We start from the raw sequence: 24,564 nt of genomic DNA, 5'->3' as shown, positions 1-24,564 counted from the left end.
TGTAAGTGTATATTTATAGATAGGCTGCATTTTTAGATTTTTAGAATGAAAACCAGTATTGTCTTTGGTTGAATAGTCATAAAAATGGTATATGAATGTTGTATTCATATATATAATATCCACATATACTAAAATATAGAAAAACATAGGGAAACTATTCAAAACAAAACTGTAAATCTCTCTGTTAATACATTGGAGCCATCATTCAGTTCACAGAGTGTAGCCACAAACCATGCAAATGGGTCGTAGGTTCCCATGTAGTACACATCTGTCTGTGGACCAACCTCATCCACATGCAAACACCTTCTGTAGTCAGTAGATGTCTTCTTATGTCTTCATATTAATTACTTGCCACTCTCCCATATGCTTATTTCAGAAATTCTTGACTATCCTATCAAGTTTGTCCCCTATCACAAGCTTGGGTAGTTTCCAGCCCCTTCCTAAGATTGCCAACACTCTGACAAATGGACTTACAATACTTCCTGTATTTATTTAAGTTTATCTAGAAAAAGTTTTCAGTCAAAATATATACCAAGAAAACCATACACACATATATTAGTATACTTATGTTTTATCAACTGGCCCTCCAGGAAGTAAAAGTACTAATTTCCGCCTCACACAGAAATGGAGGTGTAGGTATCCATTTTCCAAGGTTTCTCAAGTGTGATATTGTAATAGAAACACCTTTGCCAGTTTCACAAAGGAAGACAACCCTAGCATCTACAACAACTCATTTCTCCCTTTACTAAATTAAATCCAAGCCTTTTCTTATATTGCTGGCCATTTAGTCTTTCTGTGGCTCACTTACTGGCAGCCTGTGCTGACGTTTCCCTGTATTCATTCTTACAAGCTGTACCTTAGTGTCACCACTAACCCATGGTCTCTTTTGTCATGACTGCTCTAATTAACGCTTTGTTTCATCAATATCCTTTGGAGTTGATTTGCAGATAGGAGCCAAATATATTTTTGTTCATGTTTTTGTTGTGATTTGTGTTACATTGCAAAGGCTTTCCTTCCCCCCAGGACTGTAATACTAGGGAATAGTACTTGTGTGATTTTTCATTTCATGCCCTTAAACTGTTACTCTAAATAGCCCGCTGGGGTCCACTTGGAAGCCAGATGTGAGCACAGATCGGCTTGTATTTTCTCTGAGTAGGAGTCTTTTGTCCTATTGGCTTTGATCTAAAGTCTCCCTGACCACATGCTAAATCTGCTCACACACACACAGATCTGCTTCTAGATTCCTTCTCGGGACCAGCCCTGCATGTTTTAAACACACTTAAAGTGTATTATAAAACTGCCATGATTCAAAATATTAAATCTCTGGTAGAACAGGCCCTGTACCTTGATTATCTTTTTTCCAGCTTGTTTTTAAAGATGAATTTAGAATCATTTTGTCAAATTTCTCCAACTCCACTCACTCCTAGCTAGAAAAAGAAATAGAAAATCTGGCAAGGTCTTTTTTTGGGATGCGTGCATCCTCTTGAATACATTCCATCCTATCAAATTGCCATACTTATTGTTTGGCTGCTTATTTGGAAAGCACTCCCAGCCCATACTAGGGCTGAGGATAGCACGGAGGACTCCTGTGTCCCTTCACCAGGGTTCCTGAGTGCTTTACTTGTCACAAGGCTGCTTCAGCACCATTTCTCTACAGAGGAAAGCATATCTTTGTCTGTCCTGATAGTCCTCAACTGCATGTGTCCTTCATATACTGTTCAAGGTGTCATCTGTGGCTACCACAGCCTTTCCTTTATGAAACCCTTGGCTGAATACAACTGTCACCTCACAGATAAGGTTTCACTACCACAGCAGCCTCTCCTTCCTTTCTCATCCAGGATACTGTCTGCAAACCTGTTCTGATTTACTCCTTCATATGGGCCTGTTTCTATACCTTTCCTGCCACTAAAGACCTTGACAGTTTTAAAGCAAGTACAGGATTCTCATCTGCAGGGTGTACCCTAGCTAGCCTCAGTTAGTTCAGTATCCCCTCACAACCACAGTTAAGCCATAAGTCCTTGAAGACCAATGCTGTGCTCTCACAGGGTGTTCTCATTGAAAGACCTGAGTCTCCAATCTACTACTGGCCATGGTTGACCTAGGCCCATTCTGCTGGTGGGGGAAAAAAAAAAAAAAAAAACTGTGTTGCCTTTGTTACCAGCTGGGATTTTGTTAGGAAGTGCTCTGCTAAGATGTGAGTGTGCTGACATCCTTTAGACCTTCACTTAGTATTGACACACTCACCTGAATCAGCCACCATAATGATGTCTGCTAAAGGGTGGTTGTTTATTTCCTGAATGTCTCCTGTGTTTCTGGATTGCTATTCTATTACAGGAGAATAGCACCTCCACCCACCTCTGGTTCCATAGTCTCTTATGTAGTTCTATTTGGGAGGCCCAAAAGTCACATTTGTTCATTGAGTTGTAATGTTTATTTCTCACATATTTGATGTTCAGAATGGCCTGTATTTTGAATGCCTTTAAGAGTACCCCCTCTGCCTTTCCCACATCTCTCCTCTCAGAGTACATCTCAATCTGCTGGCATGTGGTGTCCAAAGCAGTCTTGATCTCCCTCTGTTTCAGCCTTGGAGCCTGTCACTTAAGGAGCCAAGTGCCTTTGATTGAATAATAAATGGTATTAGACACCAGCACTGGGGCTGGGTAGGGTTGGTACTGCTCTTCAGTTTTCTGTGTATTCTCAGTAACTGGGCTAGGAAACGCAGGTATACATGGACTACATAGATGTTCACATGTTTATGCATACACACACAACTGTATCCTTCAGGATTTCCATCTCTGTCTTACAGTTTATGTTAATATTCCCAACACCTGAGAGTTCTTAGCCCTTTTCCATCATTAAAAAACCTTCCAGAAAGCAGGAGCTTTCTTGGACAGTTAACTTTTGTACTCTCCCAAACCCTTGCCCACTACCTTCACTTCCTGTCACCCCTCTTGACTGCACACCACCAATATTCTCATGGTACCCTCTCCGTCAGCACCCCATTTCTCCTGCTCATGCTGAATGGTTAGATGGGAAGGAAAGGCCTTGTCTTCTGTTTCTGGAAACATCCCAGAAGCCTTCAAGGACTCCAGGTTGACAATTTCAGAAAATAGCCAGAGCCCCATTGTGACCATCACATGGCTGGTGATGATCAGTTTCCTCTCCAGGGGTCAGTGTGTCAGGGGTCCTACTGGACCCCCATAGCTTATGGCCAGCCTTGTGACTGTACTCAGAGAGGTCAACTCTGGTTCAAAGTCAAGATCAGGCATCAAAGGATAAGACTGTTTGTGTGTGCTTTCCACACTAAGAACATATGGCTATAGCTGCTTTTGCCCTGAGTGACATCTGAGGTTCAGGGGGCTCTGGAAAGGATCCCCCTTGGCCCCTCTTGAGTCACAGGACAGGGCCTGTTACCTGCTGTCTCCACATGATGGAGCAGGCCCAGTGTCCAGGTGTCTTCTGGAAAACACACAGCCCAATCCAAATGTTTCCATGTAGTCCCAATGTCTACATGTATTTCTGGTAAGGGTAGCAGGGGAGGGGCAGGACCCAGGGGTGAGATGTCAGCTGTAAACATTTTCACAATCCCTGAAACAGTAAGTTTCACAAAAGTGAACTCTGAATGGATCACAGACCTAATACAATGCATAACACTCCCAGAAAATAACAGGAGAGAGTCTAAAGGACATGAGTTTGACAGTGACTTTTCAGACTCAATACCAAAGGCACAAGCCATAAGAGAATGGATTGATATTAGACTGCAGAAGTTGCAGGTACAGAATAGCCACTGATCTGGTGGGGTCAAGTCTGGAGGGGACAGAGAATGAGCAGAGCTCTAGGAATAATGTTGGCAGACAGCATGGGGACAGATCACAAGAGGCACCCAGGGTGTCAAGACAGGGTGTGCATGGCCAAGCTAGAGAAGATACTGAAAGAATTCAAAGTATTCCCAGGGTCTAGGTGTGGAAGACTGGTATTGCGGTAAATAAGGATCAGGATAAACAAATAGGCCGAATAGATGTTTATTCAGGGAGAAATAACTTACAACCTAGACAGATGAACACCAGGAAATTCAACCCGATCCTCTCCTGTCCGAGTCACGCCAGAAAGAGAGCGCCTTCCTGCCCCCTCCGACCTCCTTCCTCAGGTCACCTCCGCCCATCGCTCCACCCCCCAATGGGCGTGGTCAGTGCTACAGAAGGACTACCTCACTACAATTCCCCTTTTAGTCTAAAGAAAAGATTTAGGCTTAATACAAAACTATATACAAAACAGTGAATAACAAGTGTGCTCTAAGAAAAGGAAAATCGAGAACAAAATGACCTACATATCTAGTCCTAGGGTGAGGGCATAATGGAGTTTACAATAGAGTTGTCCTAAGCTGGAAAACGTAAGTCTAGTACCTAATATATCTAACTAGGAAGAGAGAATAATAGTTGTGATAGTTTAATCTTCAACCTCATCAAGACCTGAGAAGGAAATTAACAATACTAGAGTAGACAGGAAATGCGGATGGACAACTTCCAAAAGGTGCAGCAAGGACAGAAACAGCAAGCCACCTGAACAGTCACCCTAGGTCTCACAGCGACGTTGGTACACCCAGATTTGGCTAAGGCCAAGAGAACTTGACAGACCACAACAACAGCAGGGAAATAGAATGGCTGTCTTACCCTGACTTGGCAAGGTCAAGCAGTCTTCTATATTTGTCTCCTGCAAGCACATAGGACTGCATGTCCAAATCAGTGGTCAAGGTGGGGGCAATTCTATGCCCAACAGGCCATTAGCTGAGGCGAGATTGAACTCCAGCAGGAGCAACAACAGTGTCCAACATATTTTCGGGAAAGTGCACGGTGCTGTCAGGAGCAACAGTGTCTCATGTCAATGGAGTACTAATATTAAAACATTTAAATGTCATGTTTTGCATGTCTATGAAGTGATTGAAGATTAAGCATCTATATCTGACTAATCTCATAGGTACAGGAAATGTGAGTGAAGATAATCTGTAATACTCGGGAACTTAGCTAAAAAGACTGATTAAAACTTTCCTGAGTAAAGCAGGAACAAATACTTAAACAATATAACTATTTACATATACCTACATGTAAATCCCTAAAATAGAGGTAGAGTATAAGTGTCAAGACAAGAGGTAGAACTATAAAGGGCAGCAAGATAAATATCCCAAATTGTATCAATATACAAAATGTCTTGAATACAGGAAAAGTATACATACATAGAATATGGTAAAAAAATAATGTGCATAAAATATTATAAGTGGAAACATTTAACACAATATAACAAAATATAAACTTAATTTTACATAGCTTACCACATAGGAATACATAACAATGTAAGCTGTAAAATACTATCTCATTCATACTCAAATTCTCAAGGAAATAGGCTAATCTACTTATATCCCATCTAAACCATACCTTTACCCACCATTCCCTATTCCTGTCTAAAAGATAAACCCGAGTGTAAGCATCACCCAATCCCAAATAACTAAAACCAACCCAAAGACGATGACTATTATCCCAAAATTTCAAGGGTAGGGAAAGGGGCGTAGTCATATCAAGATTACTTCCTGCTGAAATGGGACGATGATTGCTCCAATGGATCCTGTAGGAAGAAAATTTTTAGCAACCAAATTTCTCAACAGAACTGGCTCTGACATATGTAGTTAGTCACTGTGTGGCAGAAAATTCTTGACTGTAGTTCTATTTGAAACTGGCCAGGGTGTAATAAAAAGGTGCACCATTACAGCTAGCTAGTCATGAGTTGTCTCGAGCAAAACAGTCTCAAACCGGTTTTAGGGTGATGTTTGTAGTTCCGATGCATCAGGTTGAGTCAAGTGGAAATGATGATGTGGGGCCCCATCTTCTTTTTGGAAAGTTTAAAGACTGTTGTTAGGAATCGTTATTATTCCTTGTGGAAAAGTTACACATCAATATTAAAGTAAAATTTTCAAGTTTTAAGGTATGTATTAGGGAAAGACAACAATAAGCATTAAAAGTATGTGAGAAAATTAGGATTTCAGAGAGAAAATTGCATAAGATATGAGTCCCCAGATTTTGTTTCTTCTGCCTTACACCAATTGGCTTCTTGATTTAAGGCAGAAACCATGAATTTAATCTTAACAACATGCTTGAATTTAGAGAAGGAAAGCCAAATCCAACTCCAAAGCCAGCATTGGTTTACAAAATTTGGGACTTCAGGAATACTAGATAATAGAGAGAAATAGATTTCTATATAGAAATAGTTTACTACAATTAAATATTTTTTTTTTTTTTTTTTTTTTTACCATATATCAGATTCTGTTTCCTTAAGTGATTGTTTCTGAAGAGCTGTCTTCTCTTCTGTAGGCACCTACATGTTCAGTGTCTTTTGGCTGTTTGATGATAGGTTTTCTCTGTTTTCCTGTAAAAACAAGAACAGAACACTTCCCCTACCTTTGAGAGGCCTCCTTCCTCAGGTCACCTCCGCCCATCGCTCCACCCCCCAATGGGCGTGGTCAGTGCTACAGAAGGACTACCTCACTATAGACTGGAGTGCTTATAGCAGTTTGTAAAGAGTAAGGTATTTCTCAGTAGTTAGCTGTCCAGATTGTGTGTGTGTGTGGGGGGGGGGGGTTCAAGAGAATGGTTTTGGTGCATTGCACAGCGAGGCTGCCAGAGATCTGAGTTGGGGAAAGGGTTTGGCTGTGTTGAGGGTATCAGCAGGGCAGACCAAGCTTTAAACCACCCACAAGGAGGTGTATCTAAGCATTGCAATCCCAGTGCCTGCCTCCCTGGATTGTGTCTTGTTAGATGACAGTTTTCTCTCGGGAGCCTGTGGCATTGCAAATCCACTCTTGCATTTGAGTGGCAAACTGAAGCAGACAATGTCCAGCACCTGGGCTCAGGGCTGTAACAGTCCAGCCAGCCACATTGACTGTGTAGGTGGATATGGGTACCTGAGAAGGAAGTCCTGTCATGCAGATACTCTCTGTGCTGAATAGTTTTCTGTCAGTTTGACAGAAGCTAGAGTCCTCTAAAAGGAGGAAACTTCAGCTGAGAAAATGCCTCCATGAGATCAGGCACTAGGCAAGTCTGTAAGCCACTTCTGGGTTCTATAGAAAAGTAGGTTGAGCAAGCCAGTAAGCAGCACTCCTCCATGGCCTCTGCATCAGCTCCTGCCTCCAGGTTCCTGCCCTGTTTGAGTTCCTGCCCTGACTTCCTTCAATGATTGACTACAGTGTTGAAGTGTAAGCCAAATACACTTTCCTTTCCTCCCCAACTTGTTTTTGGTTATGGTGTTTCATCATATAATAGTACCCCTAATGGGGGCAAGGGGATGCCTTCTGGATGCTACTGTGTGCAGTTGGCCCAGGCCCTGCAGGTGAGCTCCAAAACACTTCACAGCAGGCAGTGAGCGGTACCTGCCGCTGGAAGGTCTCCCATGTGTGCAAGTCCCTCACACACAGGAGGATATAACCTTGGGGGGGGGTCCTCAGATCGTGGAGAGAAGGGAGGATGAATCATATAGCACAGAGGCTGTCAGGCTCAGAAGAGTGGGAGTTAAGCAACAGGAACACATTGAGCTTCAGAGAAGGTAGGAGAGCAAGGCTTGGACAGACACTATTTGATTGACTGTTAGAGAAAGTTTGCAGGATCCAGCCAGCCCATACAAAAGTAGAGCCCATGCAAGTCTCGGCCACAAGAACCTGTGCAAAATAGAGCCCTTGTGACTCTTAATTATTGATACCTTACCCATTTCAGATATAGAATATCTGCTTTCTGCTAGGTATTCTTTGCAGAACTATAGAAACAAGGGTAACATATTATGGTTTCTGCCTTCCATACACCGCTGTTTAATAGAGACGGCAGCATGCATGTGTGGTACTCAGGGGGGTGATAGGCAGTGCCAGAAACCCTCATTATCAGCAGCCCAGTGAGGACCACAGAGCAATAGAGAGAGACTCAAGAATGCTTCTCCCAGTGAAAGGGATCCAGAGAGGTTGGAAGACAGTGCAAGTGCTCATGGGTGGGCAGTAGTGAGATAGTAGAAATCTGTCATGGGATAGAGACAATGTTCTAGAGAGGGAAGCATGGGAGCTATGGTACAGACCCAGGAAAGCATTGCTCATGTTAAGAGAATGGCCCATAGAGCTTTCTGTTACTACCAGTTTATTCAAACAGCTGTTGCATGCAGTGCTGACAGGTGCTAGAAATAAATGAGCAATACCAAGTGTTTCAGAAAAGAGAAAAAAAGCAGAAGTGCAGCCAGTGATATCTGCATATCGTGGGTCACCGTGGCCTATTCCTGCTGGCATAGGGATAGGATTAGATGTAAGTCTGCCATAGGCACTCCTTGTATCTATAGGACTCTTCCTAACACAGAAAAACCTCAGAAGATGTTCTGTGTAGAAAAGAGGCAGGCTTGAGCATGGAAACAGGTAGACTTGCCAATCTTGTGTGACTGGAGACCTGGAGACCTTGTGTGACTGGAGACCGGGAGGTAGTAAAAATGGCCAGAGCCCTTGGGAACTGGAGCTCAGAATATAGCAACTGTTTCTCAACCAAGGGTTCTCAGCTCTAACAGGCAGCAGGAACCAGTAAAGAGTTCTAAGCCTTGTACTCCAGCTTTGATCTTCAACCCTGTTGGTGGTGGTGGGTGGAGGGTAGAAGGCAGAAAACAGAGCAACATCAGAAAGCCAGGAAGTCTTGAAAAATCTGGGGTCTGAATTCAGGTGGCCAGAATAGACAGCCGAGAAGAGGTTTCTGTGAGAGTCAGGATCCACCAGCTCCAGCACAATCCATCCCACTCTACCATTTGTGCCTCTGGGACACTTCCTTCCTATTGTCACCTGGCCTAGGAGAGCTTAGGATCAAGTCCTATGAAAGCAGGTGCCCTTCTCCCACTACACAGACCTGCACTATACCAGTCTGTGCAGGTTCAACTGCTTTGGCTGCTGTGGTCAGGGTGGGGTCTCTATTTCATGCTTTAATGGCTCCCTTAGAGCTGGGGTGGGCTTATGTGTTCACCATGGGGCTTCACTGGTCACATGGAGCCACACACACCATTCACAAGTAGGTATGTAAGCAGATGGAGGGCACAGCATATAAAACAATAACCGGTGTCCCTGGGTCTAGAAAGATACCGGTGCTATTGATGAGTTGGGGAGACTGGGCGTACGGGGAGGGAGGGGTGACAAAATAGACAACCTGGTCGTGCCCCAATTCTGGGGATGAAGTTTAATGTGGGACTCAGGCTCACAGGACCATTAGGAGAGATGCAAAACAAGAAGTCAATGGAGATCTCATTATAGATCATAGGTCAGGGGCACTAACCCAGAAGACCTCAGCCACAAACACTGAAGCTGATATAGCTCTTGGTGAAGCTCCCAGACACCTCAAAAGCTCAACCAGCCGGCGTGTCTATAAGCCAAATGTTTGGCTCCCAAGAGCCCCTCAGAGCTGCTGGGTGCCAAGCTTCAGGGTGTCAGGCTCTTAAGAGTAGGATTTGCCTTGCTGCTGCAGTTGGCTTCAGGCTGCTGAGCCAGAGCCCTAAAGAATGGGCCTTCTCACTGCACTGGTCTAGGCCTCTCTTACTGGCAGATACTGGGAGCTGCTGGCCAACAGCTTGACTCTGAGACTAAAGTGGGCCTGCCCCTGTCAAGTCTCATTCCATCATACAGAGGGTCTTCCTACTTAGATCAGCTAAGCTGTTTGAGACCTAGGGGTACCTCACCCGTCAGCCAGCACCAATGATTTCCCTCTTTCCATAGTTCTTTCTAAAAGCTATGTTCCCCTGGCTTCTGGTGGTAGAGCAGTAGCATCTGTGTGTTAGCCAGGCTTCAGAGCATGACCTCTACCCCAAAACACCAAGGCTCCCTTACGCCAGTGCTTCTGGTGCCTTCTACTCCCAACAGCATTCCTAGCACTTGGCTTCCTTCCTTAGAATAACCTGAGCCAGTGCCAGCCAAAAAGCCTCTGTAGGACCAGGCAGAGCATGACAGCCACTGTGAGCTGCTCTACACAGGCTGTGGCCACAACTGGTGTCCTGTATATCAGAGCCCTTAGAACCCACATGCAACCCAGGTTCTTGCAGTACAAGGTGGCCAAACACATTGATCATTGTAGAGGACAGTGATTCCCACTGGCATGCCTCCATGTGCCTGGAGAGGTACTGTCCTGGAGTGTTCAGGAGAAGGCTAACCCCAGCCAGGATGCATCGTAGAGAAGTCTGAATGCCACCCTAAATATGCCTCTGGGCCTCAGGCTCATGGGTAGATGGACACCATCCATTCTAGAAGTTGCCACAGTACCTGTCCTGGGGGAAAGGCACAGAACTTAGGCTCTGTCTTTATCTGTTACACCCAGCATCACTAAGCAAACACTTGAGTTTCTAGGCCTGTACAGTGGACTTTCTCACTGAAGCACCTCAGCTTTGTGGCAGGAGGCTGAGTGGAAAACAGACTCTAGCAAAAACCTTGATCTGGACAGGTAGTGGTGGCACACGCCTTTAATCCTCACACTTGGGAGGTAGTGGCAGGCAGATCTCTGTGAGTTTGAGACCAACCTGATCTACAAGAGCTAGTTCCAGGACAGGCTTCAAGGCTACACAGGGAAACCCTGTCTCAAAAACAAACAAACAAACAAACTTGATCTGGTCATAACTGGTTAGGCCTTGGGTTCTGGGACCCTTCACTAGGACTAAAGCAGACCTCAAAAAGCAGGCCCACGTCCTTCAGAGCAGCAGTACAGCCTTGCTTTAGAAAGACCCCCCTATAGTTAGTATCATCATGGCTGGGTTGTAGGAGCAAACCATATAAGCATGTGGTGAACCAGCCAAGATAGGACAGATTTTTTTCCAGTTGGGAGAAGACTAAGGCTCCAGGGAAAAGGTCTGAGAAGGGAGCAAATTTAGGAAGGGTCCTTTCTTGAGGAGGCCAGAAAAGGGTATCAGATCCCCTGGAACTAGAGTTACAGGTGGTTATAAGTCATGTGAGTGCTAGGAAACAAACTCAGGTCCTATGGAAGAACAGCAAGCTCTCTTAACCACTGATCCATCTCCAGTCCCAATTGAGGGCCCTTCCTAATTATGCCTGAGAGCCTCAGACTACAGCCAGAGACTACTGTGGGACATCTGTCCCAATGTAGTTACCCTGAGATGTTAAAGACCACAGTAACCTGCTGTTTCTCTCCCTACCTCTGAGACCCTGAAAGGACTCTGCCCTTCCACATATCTGGTGGGTGTACACTTATGGTCCTTCCCCTTGAGAGACAGGAAGTAGAATCCCTGTGCTTTGTTTTTACTACTAAGGGTGGTACTCCCCTTCCCCTGCTTTTCATCCCATTTAGGCCTGGGCCTCTTACCAGGCTAAGTTCTCCAAGGGATGCACAGCTGGAGACCAGACTGATGGTGATCCCGAGTGGCATGTTGATCAATGATGGATCCCTGGGTCCCACTTACCTAGGTTGAGTGGCACGTGGTCGATAGAAGCCAGTTAACTGAATCCCTTGCAACCTGCCTATCTCAACAGTGCCTGCGCCCTAGCTGCAGGATGGAATAGAAACCGCCTCTGAGCGGCCAGACACGGCCTGACGGAGATGAATGTCTAGTGCATGTGAAATCTCACTGCTGCTGCTATAATAAAAAGCCTGCTCCAAGGTCCCCCACCAATGTTTCCTTGAAATTAAATATCAGGAGGACAGATAATAGCCAGATTCCATACCAGACCAATATTATCAGATTGATGTCAGCAATGATAATAGAAGGATAAGTTGATGAGATTCCATTTATTAAATAAAGTAAGGGACACAAAGGACTGTGGCTGCATGAGAGCAGGTGTACAGTGTGCACCTTGTGAGAGGCAGCTGGGGGAAGGAGAGCACCCGGGATTTGCTTCAGTAACTCCTCTTGCCTGCCAAGGCTGCAGTGCAGGTGACAGCTGGGGAAGATGCTGTTCCCATAGTGACCCTGGGTGGGAACGGGGAGATCCTGCTCTCTCTGGTCTCCTATTAACTCTGACCTATGTTCCTTGACTTACCACTTATTTTACTTTCATATGTGTGGCACCTTCCCTGCAACATCCCTTTCCATGTGGAATCAGTAAGTTTCTTGGCCCATTGAGAAGTCCTGCATACCTTGTGGTATGAGCCTGTGTTTTGTTTATTTTCTTTCTTGTACCCTTGATTGTCTCTTCTTTTGGATTTTGTGACATTTTCTAAAAGTTGAGTGGAGTGAGTGGGCTATTCTTATCATGCCTCTGTCTTACTGCTGCATGCCTTGAGAATACTCAGGCCTCCCTCCCCCACCCCACCCCCAAGACAGGGTTTCTCTGTATTGCTTTGGAGCCTGTCCTGGAACTAGCTCTGTAGACAAGACTGGCCTTGAATTCACATAGATCTGTCTGCCTCTGCTTCCCAAGTGCTAGGATTAAAGGCATGTGCCACCACCATCTGGCCCACTCAGGCATTTTGAGCCTCATCCCTATGTGTGGAATGAGGTAGTAATGACTAGCTCACAGAAGTATTGCTTGTATTTTCAGGGACATGTTATAGTTTTAGTGATGTATATTGTCAGGGACACAGTTATCCCTAGCATGATCTGGTTTATCAGAATAGAAAAGACCTTACCTACTTGCATTCCCATTTGAGTTGGCTTTTCTTCTTAGGCTGTTTAACCTGGATAGATACAACCTCTTTTCCTGGGCTGTTCCTCACCTTAGATGGCCCTCAAGATGTGGGCTATTTATGGAACAAAGTGTCTGTTTGTTGAGCTATTCATGAGATAGTGCTCCTTCTCTTGACCATGTTCATGACCACAGTTTACCTCCAAGTGCAGAGGGTGTCTGTCTTGGTTGGGCTTACTGTTGCTGTGGTGAAGTATCATGACCAAGAGCAACTTGGGGAGGAGAAAGTTTATTTTGCTTACACTTCCACATCACTGTTCATCACTGAAGGAAGTCAGGGCAGTAACTCAAAACAGAACAGAAACCTGGAGGCAGGTACAGAGGCCATGGAGTGTTGCTTACTGGACTGCTCCTTGTGGCTTGCTCAACCTGCTTTCTTATAGAACCCAAGACCACCAGCCAAGAGATGGCACCACCTACAGTGAGCTGGGCCCTCCCAAATCAATCATCAATCAAGAAAATATAATTTAGTGAGGGCATTTTCTCCATTACAACCCTCTATTCTAAAAAGACCCTAGCTTGTGTCGAGTTGACATGAAACTAGTGAGGACAGTGCCTCACAAAGTTGGGTCAGAGATATTGCTGAGCCTGGTGCCCATTCTTGTCCAGGGTGCTTGGTAGCTCAGAAGCTGGTGCCATCCTCCACTCCACCATGTCTACACTGCCTCCTGTGAAGCCTTCAGAGTCTCATGTATCCTCCCAGTTTTAGAGGCTAAGAGTGTAAGTGTAAGGTGTGACAGTTGCTGGCCCTCTCATCCAGTGTGGGAGCTGCAGATACTCCTGCTAGGCTTCTGCAATTCTTGGCTAGTGAAGTGTAGTATAGTCTCCACTTCTGTCCTCACACAACCATCTCATGTGTCTGCCACTGTCTTTTTATCCTCTCATGAGAGTGTGAACTAGATTACAGCTGTGTTTGGCTCATTCTACTTCTCTGTTACCCGTCTTTACTAAGTGTATCCATAGCCACACTATGTCCAAGGGCTGAGAAGGATGTGGACAGTGAAGGAAACTCCAAGCCCCTGACCTCTAGGTGTGCAGAAGCTATCAGGGCTTAATTCTTCCCAGGCCACCCCCTTTTGGGCACCAGTTTCTATCATGGCAGACATGTGGTGTCCATACTGATGTAGGCTAAGCAGAGATATAGATGTGTGCTGCAGAAACAGAAACCTGCCTGGCTCCTGATACACTAAGGCCATGCCTGCTTCTGGGTGAGGGCTGTGGCTGCTGGGGAACTGATTTTTGTGCCATTCTTGCTATAGAACTTTGCATTTACTAAGTGTGTGCTGAGACTGTGTGCCCCAGTTCAGCTGAGCAGGACTTCTACAACCACCTAAACTGTCATCCATTTACAGGATTGTTCTTACCCATTGGAGCTTTTAGTACCCACTCAGGGTAAAACAGGTCACCTTGAATGGGGTGAAGCCACCCAACACCTGTTTCCGACTGGTTTGAATTGGCTAGCCCTGCCTGCTTCAGGGAAAGGTTCCCTGCAGAAGCTTTGTCTACCCGTGTGTGCTCGTACTGTGCTGAAGTCCCTGTGGAGAGGTACTGTGGCCTCAGCAGTGGCAATGCTGGGCAGGAGGTAGATTTCACATAGCCCAGTTTTTCCTTGCCTAGGAACCCACTGTGTATTCTCTGAAGTTTGCTCTCAGCTCACAGGCACTTGAAGCCAAGAAAGCAGCCATCTGCAAGGTGGGCAGCTCTAGTGGTCATGAGAAAAGGGGCTAGTGATAAATCCACTCCTCTGCCCACTTGCATCTCAGACTAATCTATTAGTGGCTCTGTCATAAGAGTATGGAGGGGGAAGTTGAGTCAGAGTTCTGGCTCCCAGTGTGTAAGGTGTATGGTTTTTCCTCTCGCCACCAGTCTTGTTCTCCCTCCCCCCCCCCGCCGCTGCACCAGCCCCAATTAACACACTGAGACTCTGTATTTGATATAATTCTGTTGGCCTGGTACTAGTTTCTTATCAGCTAGCTCTGTCTTAAGTATTAACCCATTTCTATGTATTTCCACGTGGTCTTCTTACCGGGGAAAGGGGCTAGCGTCTCGTCTCCCCAGTCTCCCTATCTTGGCTCCTCCTTCCTACTTCCTATCTCCTCCTTGTCTCCTAGTCCCTCCTATCTTCCTTTCTTATTGGCCAACAATGCTTTATTCATTAACCAGTATGAGAAACATATATACATAATAACATCTCCCATCACCAGTATGCCTCAAGCTAGGCCCAGGGGCCTGCCAGGGTACCTTCTCAATAAAGACAATAAGTCTCATAACACTTAGAGCTGAGATAGCCTCTGGTGTCTGTCCAGTACCTGTTGACTGTGTGCAAAGGTCACATAGGGAATGGAAGTGCACTTTAAGATTGAACTTGTACCCTGGGGTCTTACACAGGTGAGAGGCTCTATTTCAGGAACTTAAGACCTCTCATGGGGAAGCAATACAGTCCACCAAATACAGCTGGCAGTCAAAGATACCACAATGCAGGGTTAGCTCTGTGCAGGGAAGACAACTACACCTTCCCAAGTGTAAGCCAAAGAACAGAGCCAGGAGGGGAGACAGTGAGATATGGGTGCAAGCTGGGATTTCAGGGTGCTTCTGGGGGGACCTCAGATCAGTGCTCATGGAGAGCAGTTGTCTGAAACAGAATGCCACTGAGAACTTTGTCCTCCAAGGCCATACAGCTCCAAAAGGCCCATGACTGCATGTCTTTGTACCAAAAGTACAAAGCAGCCATTCCACAAGCACAAAGGAGGTGACCCCACAGTACCCACAGGGCCTCTGAACAGCAGGTAAAAGCTGGCAATGGGGTCTCCAGAGGCTCAAGAGACAGGAACCACATCCAAAAGGCACCTCTCTCTCATGTATCTGAGGATGGGATGTCAATGCAGAGGCAAAGACCCCAGGTGGCCTCACTGGAGCTTATTGGGAGAAGCTTCCCATAGGTAATATTGATCACAACCATGAGGGTAAGGGAAGGGACTTCCACCCTGTAAGTAGGTTTTCTCCCCTGTGGCCTGGCAGATTACCATCGCAGCCAAGCCAGCCTGCCCACTTCTGTTTCAAACCTCCTAACTTGTTCAGACCTTGGCTGACCCTTACTGTCTCAGCTAAACGTGGGCTCTCACTCAGTCCATCATGGGAACATGTCTTAAATGCCATGATCAAGCTCTGCCCAGCAGAAAAAGATGAACTGGATGGGTTAGGTTTCTAGGAAGGGTCAGTCCTGATTAAATGAGGTGACAGTGTATCATGACTATGGTTCGGGGCTGGTTCAGGAAGAAGGAAGGACCCCAGCCAGCATTACGGAGCAAATGGCAGTGCTGGAAGTACCCATCCAGATCCCTGGCCTGCGTGAGACACATGGGCAGACTTACTGCCTAAGCCCCTAAGCCCCTGATGACTCTGCTGCTGGCACTTCTTAACTGATGACTTTGACTTGCTTGAGTTATCTTGATGACAGCACTACCCCTTCTGGTGTCTACTGCATGGCTGACACTAAATTCAGAGGTGCAGGCCAGGCTGGAACACAGATTGCAGAATAGCCATCCTTTTTATTGCCAAGGAATGTAAGGAATGGCTCATTGCAGCTTTATAACTGTCAGGTGACACTGCAAGTCCACCACAGCTGTTACAACCCTGGGTGAGCTTGGATGAAAACCCGTTGGAAAGCTGGTGAGTGGACAGCACCACCACAATGTCAATAAATATACCCTCCCCACACACTGGCTATATGGTGTAACTTCTCCATAGCACAGTTTTCCCGTTGGGAGGAGGAGGTGGGGAAGAATAAATGGCGGGCGCCACATGGAAGCCAGGAGTGGTGATGGGGCATCTCTTCACCAGTGTGGTGCTGTGAGCTGCTGGGGGCTGGTGTGTGAGAGGAAGTGTGCTCAGGACCCTGAGGAAAGGTGTTAGAGGAGGTTTGTGAAAGGGGAGAAGGATGAGTGGGAGAGAATGGATGTGTGGGAGTGTGTGGCTGTGGGAGGGACGTGAGTGCATGGGAGTGGGTGACTGTGCAGGGGCACAGGAGAATGAGTGTGTGAGAGTGAACGAGGGCAGCTGTACATGAGGGGTGTTGTGAGATGCATGAGAGTGTGTAGCTATGTGTGTGTGAGTTGTGGAGACACTGTGTAATAGTGAGAGAGGCAGAGGGCAGGAGACAGAGGGGAGGCAGAGAGTGGAATGGAAAGGGCTCTGGAAGTGGTCTGCAGCTCAAAGGTGGCCACAGGGAGTCTGGGAGGCACCTGTGACAGTATCATCTATTGTTTACTCTGTTTACTTTTTTATCACTTGTTTTGTATCATAGTTATAGAAAGTCAGCATATTCGTTTGTTATAGATTCTAAAACTATTTTGATAAAGGAAGAAAGAAAAGATAGTAAAGTGTCTCAAAACATTGCTACAGTTATCTCTGAGAAGTGTAGTTTTGTTTTATCTTTTGGACATTTCTGTGGGTTTCCTTCTTCACTTGTGCTTGTGGTAAAATTAGATCAAGGGCTTTGTGGGGAAAATGGCATTCCTGTCACATGGCTATGGTGTCAGGTCAACACTACACAGAAGACCCCTCTGGATAGAGCCTGACCCAGCCAGCTCGGAGGCTGTCCAGCGCTGTGTCCTCCAACTGTGGCTCCTGTCCACCGCGCCCCTCACATATCCTGGTGGCACTGGGGACTTGGGGCAGCAGCCAGTCATTATACAGCCCTAGGTCCCAGTCTGTTCAGCAGTGGCCACTGGCCATAGGACCAGACCCTGCACTTCCTCACTAGTACAGTGAGCTGACATGTGGATGGACATCTGGAACTTATCCTAGTGTCTTTCTGGGTGTTAAGTGTGAGCTCTTGCCTCCCATGCCTTCTAATGCCAACCATCTACTCTTGTCATCCCCCAGGCCCCGCAGGGTGGAGCCTGTATGTTCCGGCCTACAGGCCCAGATCCTCCGCTGCTACCGTGACCACCTGCATGAGGTTCTTCTGTGCTCGGACCTAGTCAAGGCATACCAGCACTGTGTGAGCACTGCCCGCAAGGTGAGGTCACCACTTTAGTGTGTAAGTATGGGACAGTCTATGCCTTGGCCCCGTCATTTAGATGTCCCATCCACCACCTGGCTCAGAGCTATACCTCACTACTCTGAGGACCATGGATGGCCTGGCACCTATCCCCTATGCTGCTCTACCTGGCTGGGCTTATAAAGTCTGTCCACCTTTCTGAAGCCAGCGGCAAACTTCTCACTTTTCAGCTTAGGGACTGAGAGAAGGGCTACCCTGCTATACTTCCAGCTTTCCTCGGCAGCAGCTCTAAGCCCTGCTCCATCCGCCCTGTGTCAGTGGCCACTTCAGTCCCTGTGCCCCAACCAGTGTATCTTCACTGCACCAAGTGAAAACGTGGAAAGTGCGATGATGGTGGTGGACAGATTGCAGGAAGCTCCAGCGTGCCTCTGTCAGTACACATGCCTAATGCTTCTGGAAAGCAAATCCTCTGTGAGCTCCTGGCTACATCAGAGGCCAGCTGAGCCCCTGAGCCACCCCTAAACCATGCATGCAGTCCGGTACATTATGGGCCTTGGCACCAGGCTCACAGGGCTCCCTGTGACTAAGACACACTAATTGGAAAAACTCAGTGCCCCAAGCCAGCTCAATGAACATGGTCCCTAGCAAAAGTAACATAGGAGAGAAGGACTCTCAGAAAAGATTATCTTCCAAAGGCACTTAGATGAAAGGCATTCCTGGGACAGCTCAGGACACCTGAGGGCCCCCTTCAGATACTAAGCTGTATACCTGCAGAGCTCCCTATAGCATGAACATGATTACACAGGTGCACTCTCCCAGCACCTCTTTTAGAAAACCCCTAGTTGTTAGAGAACAGAGAAGCCCTTGCTTGGGCAGAGCAGAAGTGGATGAGGCTGCACTATACCAGGGTGGGGGTCAGGCATGCCACTGTGAGAGTGGAGAAGGGCCTCTGAAGATAAAGAGGTGGTGCTGGCTATTATTGCTGTAGAATGTATTAAGTAAAGGACTTTTGTCCTGTTAGGCAATGAGGAAAGACCCAGTCTAGGTCTCAGGCCAGCTAACTGACTAGTAGCCAGTTACGTTCCTGGGGAATGGCCACTATCCCATGCACTGCGCAGGAGCCTGTAAAGCATGGGGCTAAGGCCTCTTTGCAGCCGTGGCCTGGGCCATCATTGGGGCAGAAGAGGGCTCAGCTGAACTCTGGCTATTCTCTTTGAAGGGCTGAGGAGCAGCATCCTTCCTGGAGCCTTGAAGAAAGGACCCATCATAGGACCACAGACCCCAGGCCATGGCTCCCGTACCCTGCAGTTCCCAGCTGGTCACCCATATGCCTCTGAGCATGGGATCACCATGCTTGAGAAACAGTATGTGCTACTGACCAAAAACAAATAAAGCAGATGTCTTTGTTTGCAGTCATTCATTTACTGGCACCCGGTCACTTCTGTTGACTCTGTGACCAGCCGTCTGTTGGTCACTAATGACACAGAACCTCATAGGACAGACTGCTTCTCTGGGGGAGTACTAAGCTTGGAAGGGGGCAGCATGGAAACCCATGAGAAGAAATAAAATAACCCCACACACACACTTGGGATGGTGCCAACTTCCGGAAGGACCTTCTGTTTGCTCTCAGGAATGCTGGCGGATAATTGCAGGACAACAGAGTTGGAAGGAGTGGGCCCCAAGTGGGGGAGGGGCAAGGTGGTCTGTAGCTAAGGGGCAGTAGGCAATAGAAGAAAAGGAAGTTGGGGGAAGGGGCAGCAGGGCTGAGGAAGCCAGGCCTTAAGCAGGGGCAGTGCTGTTGAGACACCTAGAACCATGTCACTCTGCTCTCACAGGAAAGGGCAGACTGAGGCAGGGCCAAGCCAGAGAGCACTGTGGTGTGCACAGCCCAGGATGGCAAGGCTGCCCTGCTCTAATGGGTCAGAGTGGGTGGGTGTCCGAAAATGAGACAGTAAGAAAAGGTGGTCAGTTTCCAGGCCTCTGACATGGTGTAAGTGGCACCACGGTGGTACAGTGTGAGGACTGAGACAGACAGGTCTAAATACTGGCCTTCCCTATGACTGCACATCAGGCACCAGAACCACACTATGGCCTGCATCACATCGGGGTGGGGTTCTTAGTGGAGCTTGGGGTTCTCTGGCCTCTGTTGGTGACCTTGTGTTTCCTGTTCAGGTTTGCTCAGGAAGTCCCTGAGCCATCTGGAGCTGAGTGCCCCAGACTCAGGCTATGCAGCACAGGTGTCTCTGCTCATCTCCATATTTCTCCCTGGAAGCCCAAGGGAGAATTGATATTTGGGGAATACCTACCATCTGGGCAGGTTTGCCTGATGATCTTATTCAGCCACACTGTGGGAGTGGTGCTTGGGAAACATAGCCATGGCACCCTCCTTCAATGTTCTGGGTGAGTGCCTCATGGGGAAGCTAAGGAGTGCCCTGGCCTGAGCCCTGCAGGGAAGGAAAGACCTACTGGGGCTCACAGGTCACATGACTAGCTAACCTTAAGTGACACCAGAGCTGCCTTCCATCTAGGAACAATGAGCCTTTCTGAGCCTCCCCCAGAGAGGTGATCTAGCTACTAGACATTGTCTATCTTGGAAATCCCACGGCAGTAACTTACAGACATCCCTCCTATTCTGCAAGCTCAGTCGGGCCCCAGAGCTGGGCAACAGACACTGCCAGGTGTGTGTGCACCTGGGAACTAGACTGCACAAGCCTGTGCCAGCTCCCTCTGCTGGGAAACAGACCACCCCCAGCTCTGGCATAAATGGCACCATCGTGTGTAGCTTCCAGCACCGCTGAGCAAAGCTTCTCTGGACCCCTTCCAGCTTCCCTGTGCCTTGTTTGCTCACAGGTCTGCAGACAGCCACTGACCCAGGATCTCCTCCTCACTCCCCTGCCCAGCAACTACCAGGCCACACAGCCCTCTGGTGTCCCTCTGCAAGCCAACAATGGTCTCAGGCCCAAGCCAGCTGAGCAGAAGCCCCAGCAGACACACACACTCACCCCAGGCCTACAGCCTCTAGTCCAGGTGCCCTGGTGGCACTGCTGGCTGCCGGGGTGGGGGAAGATGGGGGGGGGACACAAGAGGGAAGGCTACCTTAGCCTCAGAGCTCTATAGAAATGCGTTCTTCTCTAGGAATGGCAACACTGACCAGCCTCAGCTGAGGTCTGTCTGAGGAGGCCCTGGGGTGGAAGTCTGGAGCAGCTTGGCAAGACACCTCACTGACCACAACCACAGGCGGCTACCCAGAACACAAAGCCTGGAGGGTCTTGGGACCAAAAAGCAGAGCTCAGTAGCTGACTTGGGACAGCTTAGGGGACTCCACTCTCCAGGAAAGGTCAGCACAGTGGAGGGTGCAGGCCCCAGGGCTACACAGCATTCTGCAGGTGCCTGACTCTCCCTGTGCCCTATACCCAGAGTCTCAGCTTAGCTGCGTGGCCACCCTGCCTCTCTTCACCCCTGTTGCCAGCCACAGAATCACAGCAGATAGGGAAATCTTAATTGGCTTTTACTTGTCATTCTAAAGCTGGGAGACGCCTCATTCTATGAAATGATGAGTGTCCAGGAGCCAAACAAAGGAGGCTGACTTCATGGAAAGTGCTGGGGAAAGCAGAAACCCAACACAGGAGATTAGCCATTTCAGTTATTCCCTATAAAGAAAGCACAGAGGAGGACAGTGCAGTGAACACTCCCTTGTGATTGGCCACTGTGGGGACTCCTGTTCTTGGCACCTAGCAGGAGCAGCTTCATTCTAGAAAGGTCTTGTCTGTTAAGGCCCTTATAGAGGCTATTCTGAAAGATGACCATCTGTGAACTAACAGTGCTCTTAGCCCTGGGCCCCCCAGCATAGCATCTCCCCAACACACACACACACACACACACACACACACACACACACACACACACTCCATACCCCTCTCTGCTCTTCATTAGCTGATGCTTGCTCCTGAGAGCAGGTTGTACTGCTCTCCCCATCTTCCCAGAACTCAAAGTACTCCTCCCAGGCCTCTGCCCTCCCTTCCCACTGTACCCCAAGCACCCTCCTTGCAGCATAACTTCAGGGGAAGCTTTCCACAAAGCTTCTGTCTCCACCTGACAAAGCTAGCTCATCCAGATTGAAGTCCTTGAGCTTCCACAGCTCCTGGGACTGTGGTGGGGGAGGTGCCAGGACTAAGGAATAGACAGTCTGCCCATCAGCAGAGCCTCCAGCATCTCCTGTACCTGTTTGTCTCCAGGATGCTCTTGTCTCCATCTCAGGGCAGGGAAGTGAGCATGTGGTTACCAGTGAGGCCTCGACCCTAGGGATCTCAGTTCAGCATAGTCCCTGAGCTTTAGATTCCCTGTCTACAAACAACTAAAGCAAAGACCGGGGTTTCTAGGGGATGTCTGTAGCCTCCGTTTCTTTAACAAACAGCTGAAGTTTGCTGAGAAACCCCCTCCCCCACCTGTCCCCTCCCCCCACAGGGAAGAGGGTCCACAAAGGTAGACCCAAGGGAGGCACACAGCTGTGGTCGAAAAGAACCTGGAGGAGCCAAACCCGAAGTCAACACAGCTGTTTCCTTTCTCAGGTGTGTTGGCAGCTGATTTTCTGTCATTTCCAGCAGAGTCTGCAGGAAAGAGCATGGTTATAGAAAAAACCCTGCCACAGTATCTTCATTTCCCTTCTTCCTGGGCCAAGCTGAGCTGTGGGGCTGGAAAGGGGGCACCAGCTTATACTGTATGAGACAATGAAGCCACACTATCTTCCATAGGCACCCAAGGGGCACTTTGACTCCGGTGTACTAGTACTGGGAGGGGAGGATTTCTGAGCCTACCTACGCCAGGATGGCTGAGATTTGAGCTGTCACCTAACCTAGGAGAGGCCAGATACTAACCAGAGGCTGGGGCTAGCAGGCTCTTTACCCTCCTTACTAGAGCAGATGGAAGCCGTATCTATACCCCTTTGTACCCCAAAAGAATTAGGATATGCTAGCTAACTCCATCAGATTCTTTGTCTCTGCTTGTTCCCCATGAGTGTGACTGAGTGAGGATGGAGTGGCTTACTTCTCAGGGCACTTTCCTCTTGGGCCACAGCGGTTGTGTGCATATGGTGCAGAGGGCAGGAGCATGTGCTTGTGTGTGTCTTTGGTGTGTGATCTCCTGTGTGCTTTCCTGTGCTTAGGTCTGTGTATATGTTGGACCTCATCCCATTTCCATGACTTCCCTGATGCAAAAAGCAAGCAAGCTTCTTTTTAGGAAGTGTGTGTGTGTGTGTGTGTGTGTGTGTGTGTGCGCGCGCGCGTGCGCGCGCGCGTGTCCGTGTCTGTGTCGGTGTCCGTGCAGGCGTACATACTTGGTGCCTCCATTACCTTGCCTGGCAGAGGGGTGTGTCACACCGTGTGCACCTCAAGGATGTCTGGAGAGCAGTGCTTGTAATTCGTACTGCTGAGAAGTCCAATCAGGAAAGCCATGGTTATTGAGGCCAGAGGGAACAGAAGGTAGGGAGCTGATCACGAGGAGACAGAGGCACAGAAACCTCAGCTGGGTGTTGTTATAAACTCTAGGTGAGCAGCAGCAGGAAGCACCTAGCCTACCAGAGCTAGAGAAACAGAAGGAGAAAGGACTGCTGGCACTGTGGTGGGCAGGGGCTCTGCTTAGGGAGCTAGAGGCACAGCTAAAGAGGGAAGGCTGTCTGGTGGGGGGGGAGGCAGTCCCTTGCTTAGCATGTTCTGTCCCATCACCATTCCTCCCAGAGATGGACACAGCAGGGAGCCAGAGGCTCAGGCAGCTGGGGGAGCTGTGGCTGCCCCTGCTGAGAAGGGAGGGTCTGAGGAATGGTGCACAGCAGCTGCTCACTGCTTTGTGGTGGTATGGATTCCTGTGCCTAGATGGCCATGAGCAGTGGGTGTCAGTGCAGGTAGGAACATGGGGACCTGTGTGTTTTATACTCTGTCTTGGCAGGTAGTGGACAGCTGGCAGAGAGTGATACCAACAGCCAGATCTAGCACTTAACAGACTTTAAACAGGAACCAGATCATGTTTGCTTAAAGCCTTACACAGTAATATGGGTAATTACTACTGTAATAATCCTCATAGATGAGGACAGTATGGCACAGAGAATATGAGTAACTTGCCAAGATCACACAGGAAGATCCAGAGACAGGACTCAGAGCAGCCTGACTGTCCCTCAACCTCTGCCCTCAGACTTAATACTGTACCTTCTATTGGAGATGGGCTCTGACTGTGTCAGGGACAGAGCTACCCTCTAATGTGATCCTAGAATGCCCTTGCTTGTTCCTGGCTACCTAGACATTGTCTCTGGCACAAGTCCAATGTTGGCTATAGAGGCTATATGCCTATAGCCCATTTCTCCTTACACGACATTACTGGCCTGGAGAATTCATGACAATGATTCGGGTTTGAGCCTAGGGTCAGCAGCCAGGTGGCCTTGAGACCACTCTTGCAAATTGGAACAGACAAGTTAAGCCCTGCCTTGTCATCCTAGGTAGGCGCACCCAGAGTTAGTTCATCAAGAGGACAATATCTAATACAAAACAGGGTGGTCACTGTGACTTCCTGGGGAAGTGAACTGGGCAAAATGCATTGAACTATGTTTTAAGGGTCTAAGACAGGAGGATGGCAAGTTTGAGACCAGTCTGGACAACTTAACTAACAAGACTGTCTCAAAAATGAAATATTCAAAAGGGTTGGGGATGTAGCTTAGTGGTAGAGCACTAACCTAGTAGCCAGGCTCTGGGTCCATTGCTCCAGACTGAAAACAGAGTTCCCAAGTTCACAAAAAGCAAGCAAACAAAAGCTTTCTGTGTGCTGTTTACAGGATACATCACCCTAGTTCTGAGGACACAGGGTGATTGAAAAGAAAAGGTAGACAAAGATATGCCTGCAGCTG

The 24,564-nt window shown here is 47.9% G+C and overlaps 1 protein-coding gene across 1 annotated transcript in view; it reads left to right on the top strand.

Annotated features, from left to right (window-relative positions):
- Positions 1-19,095, top strand: part of Chchd6 (coiled-coil-helix-coiled-coil-helix domain containing 6) — a 217,146-nt gene extending 198,051 nt beyond the window's left edge. Inside the window, exons 7-8 of the mRNA XM_051203392.1 lie at positions 17,558-17,693; positions 18,895-19,095. Of these exons, the coding sequence (XP_051059349.1) occupies positions 17,558-17,693; positions 18,895-18,900 (142 nt within the window). The 3' untranslated portion in view covers positions 18,901-19,095. The remainder of the gene's footprint in view (positions 1-17,557; positions 17,694-18,894) is intronic.
- The last annotated feature ends 5,469 nt before the right edge of the window (positions 19,096-24,564 follow it).

Source organism: Phodopus roborovskii, unplaced genomic scaffold (assembly GCF_943737965.1).
Source record: "Phodopus roborovskii unplaced genomic scaffold, PHOROB, whole genome shotgun sequence".
NCBI lineage: Eukaryota > Metazoa > Chordata > Mammalia > Rodentia > Cricetidae > Phodopus > Phodopus roborovskii.
Note: the sequence above shows the minus strand (reverse complement) of the source record. Positions and strands in the feature narration are given on the sequence as shown.